General features: G+C 54.6%; 1 protein-coding gene across 1 annotated transcript in view; it reads right to left on the bottom strand.

Annotated features, from left to right (window-relative positions):
• The window catches only part of LOC137306875 (calcium-binding and coiled-coil domain-containing protein 1-like), a 56,370-nt gene that overhangs the window by 8,897 nt on the left and 41,473 nt on the right, over positions 1–6,000 (bottom strand). Inside the window, exon 13 of the mRNA XM_067976265.1 lies at positions 4,756–4,952. Coding sequence (XP_067832366.1) covers positions 4,756–4,952 — 197 coding nt within the window. The remainder of the gene's footprint in view (positions 1–4,755; positions 4,953–6,000) is intronic.

Raw genomic sequence — 6,000 nt, 5'->3', positions numbered from 1 at the left:
CACACAGACAAGGAAAGAGAGAGACACACACACAGACAAGGAAAGAGAGAGACACACACACAGACAAGGAAAGAGAGAGACACACACACAGACAAGGAAAGAGAGAGACACACACACAGACACACACACACAGACAAGGAAAGAGAGAGACACACACACAGACAAGGAAAGAGAGAGACACACACACAGACAAGGAAAGAGAGAGACACACACACACAGACAAGGAAAGAGAGAGAGACACACACACACACACACACACACAGAGACAAGGAGAGAGAGAGACACACACACACACACACACACACAGAGACAAGGAGAGAGAGACACACACACACACACACACACACACACACAGAGACAAGGAAAGAGACACACACACACAGAGACAAGGAAAGAGACACACACACACACACACACACACACACAGACAAGGAAAGAGAGAGACACACACACAGACAAGGAAAGAGAGAGACACACACACAGACAAGGAAAGAGAGAGACACACACACAGACAAGGAAAGAGAGAGACACACACACAGACAAGGAAAGAGAGAGACACACACACAGACACACACACACAGACAAGGAAAGAGAGAGACACACACACAGACAAGGAAAGAGAGAGACACACACACAGACAAGGAAAGAGAGAGACACACACACACAGACAAGGAAAGAGAGAGACACACACACAGACACACACACACAGACAAGGAAAGAGAGAGACACACACACAGACAAGGAAAGAGAGAGACACACACACAGACAAGGAAAGAGAGAGACACACACACAGACAAGGAAAGAGAGAGACACACACACACAGACAAGGAAAGAGAGAGACACACACACACAGACAAGGAAAGAGAGAGACACACACAGACAAGGAAAGAGAGAGACACACACACAGACAACGAAAGAGAGAGACACACACACAGACAAGGAAAGACAGACACACAGAAAGACAGAGAGGGAAAGGGAGGGAGTGAGACACAGACAGAAAAGGAGATGGAAAGAGACAGAGAGAGTGAGAGAGAGAGAGAGAGACACAGTGTCAAATGGAGAGAGGGAGTGAGAGTGTGAGAGAGAGTCGCAGACAAAGAGAGGGAGAGACACAGGCAGACAGAGAGAGACGGAGTTAGAGTCAGAGAGCGAGGGAGAGTGACAGACTTGGATAGAGAAAGATTGAACAGGCTGGGGCTCCTTTCTCCAGAAAGGAGAAGGCAGAGGGGTGACAGATAGAGGTCTTTAAAATTATGAAGGGGTTCGAAAGGATAGGCGGAGAGAAGATATTTCCACTTGTGGGGGGAGACCAAAACTAGCGGGCCATAAATATAAGACAGTCACTAATAAATCCAATGGGGAATTCAGGAGAAACTTCTTTCCCCAGAGAGCGGTGAGAATGTGGAACTTGCTCCCACGCGGAGTGGTCGAGGGGAATCGCGGAGATGGATTTAAGGGGAAGCCGGATAAACACACGAGGGAGAAAGGACTAGAAGGATATGCTGATAGGGTGAGATGAAGTAGGGAGGGAGGAGGCTCGTGTGGAGCATAAACGCCAGCACGGACCTGTCGGGCCGAATGGCCTGTTTCTGTGCTGCAAAACTCGACGTAATTCCATGCAATTACAACAGTGACGACACCTCAAAAAAAGCACTTCACTGTAAAGCGTTTCGGGATGCACTGAGGTCGTGCGAGGCACCCCACCCCCCCCTCCGTATAAATCGAATTCTCCTCAAAGCGAACACGCAAGAGCGCCATAAATTGGCGGCAGCTCACGGGACGCAGGACGCGAGATATTACGGCTTTGCGAGGGCAAGTCCGCGTCGAAAATGACAGACCAAACCCGTTGCCGGGACGGTCTGCCGTGAAACTGGCAGCGTGCACCGAGAGGGTTGGGCTTTTACGGGGCGGTGGGAGGCAAGGGAGGGGCGGGGGAATGTCCTGGCGTATTAAACATCGCCCGCTCTCCCGCCGACCCCTGGCACAATCACCGAGTCTCGCTGGCACTCGTGCAAAATGCAGCCCCTCGCTCGATTTGCACGAAGTCCTCAAACAGTCACATCTGGCTGTGTGAGCACAACAGAGGACAGATTCTCTCAAAGACCCAATTCTGTTTGTTGCAACTGGCCCACGTCCAAAACTCTCAAAGTGCAAAACAGCGAGGGTCGTTTATTATTATTATCACGTGCCTGTGGTGAATTATTTTCTGCTCAGCAAGGGATGTCAGCACCAGAGGAGTGGAACACTCCCAGGGTCAGGTACAGCACGGGTTAGATACAGAGTAAAGCTCCGTCTACAGTGTCTCGTCAAACACTCCCAGGGCAGGTACAGGGTTAGATACAGAGTAAAGCTCCCTCTACACTGTCCCATCAAACACTCCCAGGGCAGGTACAGGGTTAGATACAGAGTAAAGCTCCCTCTACACTGTCCCATCAAACACTCCCAGGGCAGGTACAGGGTTAGATACAGAGTAAAGCTCCCTCTACACTGTCCCATCAAACACTCCCAGGGCAGGTACAGGGTTGGATACAGAGTAAAGCTCCCTCTACACTGTCCCATCAAACACTCCCAGGGGCAGGTACAGGGTTAGATACAGAGTAAAGCTCCCTCTACACTGTCCCATCAAACACTCCCAGGGGCAGGTACAGGGTTAGATACAGAGTAAAGCTCCCTCGACACTGTCCCATCAAACACTCCCAGGGCAGGTACAGGGTTAGATACAGAGTAAAGCTCCCTCTACACTGTCCCATCAAACACTCCCAGGGGCAGGTACAGGGTTAGATACAGAGTAAAGCTCCCTCTACACTGTCCCGTCAAACACCCCCAGGGTCAGGTACAGGGTGAGATACAGAGTAAAGCTCCCTCTACACCGTCCCGTCAAACACCCCCAGGGTCAGGTTACTTATCCGTGTGTCGAATCCAACCCCTCTGTGAGTGGGATTACGAATTTGCTGTTTGGTCAGGGGTAGTATTGTGTTGTGGGGCCCTGTAGGAAGCGGACTGCAAATGCCCCCAGATCATTAATACCCTCCCGTCGATGCTGATCAGTCCCCTCCACTGACTCGTTTGTGAAGGAACCAAACCTTCACTTGTCGAGGAAGGTGTAAGGGGGGTGAAATCGAGATCAGGCGAAGTTCATCCGACACTGAAAATAATCATCGCACTAAATCTGTCTTGTGCCTGATGTTGCTATCCATGAAATGGATTAACGCCAGCATATAAATAGCGAAGACTGACCTGAATTATCCCCCCATTAATAAAAAAGAACTTGCATGTGTGTTTATACCACAGTCAGCGCCTTTCAGGACCTCAGGACGTCCCAAAATGCTGCACAGCCCATGAAGCACTTTTTTTTTAAGAAGTGCGGTCACTGTTGTAATGTAGGAAACGCGGCAGCCCATTTGCGCACAGCAAGATCCCACAAACAGCAATGTGATAAATGACCCAGATAATCTGTTCGTTTTTTTTTTAAAGTGATGTTGGTTGAGGGATAAATATCGGCCCCCAGGACACCGGGGAGAACTCCCCCCACCCTGCTCTTCTTCGAAATAGTGGCCGTGGGATCTTTTACATCCACCCGAGAGGGGCAGACGGGGCCCTCGGTTTAACGTCTCATCCGAAAGACGGCACCTCCGACAGTGCGGCGCTCCCTCAGTACTGACCCTCCGACAGTGCGGTGCTCCCTCAGTACTGACCCTCCGACAGTGCGGCGCTCCCTCAGTACCGACCCTCCGACAGTGCGGCGCTCCCTCAGTACCGACCCTCCGACAGTGCGGGGCACCCTCAGTACCGACCCTCCGACGGTGCGGCGCTCCCTCAGTACCGATCCTCCGACAGCGCGGCGTTCCCTCAGTACTGACCCTCCGACAGTGCAGCGCTCCCTCAGTACCGACCCTCCGACAGTGCGGCGCTCCCTCAGTGCTGACCCTCCGACAGTGCGGCGCTCCCTCAGTACCGACCCTCCGACAGTGCGGCGCTCCCTCAGTACTGACCCTCCGACAGTGCGGTGCTCCCTCAGTACTGACCCTCCGACAGTGCGGCGCTCCCTCAGTACCGACCCTCCGACAGTGCGGCGCTCCCTCAGTACTGACCCTCCGACAGTGCGGTGCTCCCTCAGTACTGACCCTCCGACAGTGCGGTGCTCCCTCAGTACTGACCCTCCGACAGTGCGGCGCTCCCTCAGTACTGACCCTCCGACAGTGCGGCGCTCCCTCAGTACTGACCCTCCGACAGTGCGGTGCTCCCTCAGTACTGACCCTCCGACAGTGCGGCGCTCCCTCAGTACCGACCCTCCGACAGTGCGGCGCTCTGGGCTGGCGTCCTGGAGTTGGGGCTCGAACCCACGTCCCTCTGACTCAGCGGGGAGAGAAAATGCCCCCCACTGAGACATGGCCGACACATTAGACCCGGCCGACTGACAACACGATGCTAGGAAGAACCATAGCAATCTTGGGGACCGTGGGGGGGGGGGGGGCTTGGCGGGAGGTGGGGTGGGGGGGATTCCCCGGGCGCTGGCCACGTACCGACGCGGCCATCCGAGCCTGGATGTCGGCTGGCTATTGGGCTGTGGGGGGCGTCACACTCTCCATCCCAATACTTCCCTCCCGCGCACGGGAGGCGGGGGGGGGGGTGGCGGCAATTGTCGCTCAGGGGTCCCTGGACACCAGGGCACATCTGTGCTCCCCACCCCACACCCCCCCGCCCCCCCCCCCCGGACAATGGGGTGCGATCGGCGAGACTGTTCCGAGTACTCACGGACTGGGAGCGGCTTCCCTCTGCGATCTGCAACGCGATGGGCACCGGCTGACTGATGACGACTTCCCCGGCCGCAGTGCCGCCGTAGGCCAGTCGGGCGGCGTCGTCCCGTGGGACACGGGGGGTCGCCCCGAGCCGGCCCCCTCCGATCTCTCCGTCCCGGCCCCCGGACTCATCTGCTGTTTGTTCTACGCCCCCTACCGAGGGGGAGGGGGGGGGGGGGAAAAGGGGCAATGAGTCATTAGGTGCTCGCACACGCTCGCGACCGCACGGACGCACACACACGCTCGCAGAGTGGCGCGCACGCAATAAAGTTCACACTGGGAGTGTTTGATGGGACAGTGTAGAGGGAGCTTTACTCTGTATCTAACCCTGTACCTGACCCTGGGAGTGTTTGATGGGACAGTGTAGAGGGAGCTTTACTCTGTATCTAACCCTGTACCTGACCCTGGGAGTGTTTGATGGGACAGTGTAGAGGGAGCTTTACTCTGTATCTAACCCTGTACCTGACCCTGGGAGTGTTTGATGGGACAGTGTAGAGGGAGCTTTACTCTGTCTCTAACCCTGTACCTGACCCTGGGAGTGTTTGATGGGACAGTGTAGAGGGAGCTTTACTCTGTATCTAACCCTGTACCTGACCCTGGGAGTGTTTGACGGGACAGTGTAGAGGGAGCTTTACTCTGTATCTAACCCTGTACCTGCCCCTGGGAGTGTTTGATGGGACAGTGTGGAGGGAGCTTTACTCTGTATCTAACCCTGTACCTGACCCTGGGAGTGTTTGATGGGACAGTGTAGAGGGAGCTTTACTCTGTATCTAACCCTGTACCTGACCCTGGGAGTGTTTGATGGGACAGTGTAGAGGGAGCTTTACTCTGTATCTAACCCTGTACCTGACCCTGGGAGTGTTTGACGGGACAGTGTAGAGGGAGCTTTACTCTCTATCTATCACTGTACCTGCCCTGGGAGTGTTTGATGGGACAGTGTAGAGGGAGCTTTACTCTGTATCTAACCCTGTACCTGCCCTGGGAGTGTTTGATGGGACAGTGTAGAGGGAGCTTTAATCTGTATCTAACCCTGTACCTGCCCTGGGAGTGTTTGACGGGACAGTGTAGAGGGAGCTTTACTCTGTATCTGACCCTGTACCTGCCCTGGGAGTGTTTGACGGGACAGTGTAGAGGGAGCTTTACTCTGTATCTAACCCTGTACCTGCCCTGGGAGTGTTTGATGGGACAGTGTAGAGGGAGC

This window comes from Heptranchias perlo, chromosome X, assembly GCF_035084215.1.
Source record: "Heptranchias perlo isolate sHepPer1 chromosome X, sHepPer1.hap1, whole genome shotgun sequence".
Taxonomy (NCBI): Eukaryota; Metazoa; Chordata; class Chondrichthyes; order Hexanchiformes; family Hexanchidae; genus Heptranchias; species Heptranchias perlo.
The sequence above is the reverse complement of the archived record's forward strand: the minus strand, read 5'-3'. Positions and strand labels throughout refer to the sequence as shown.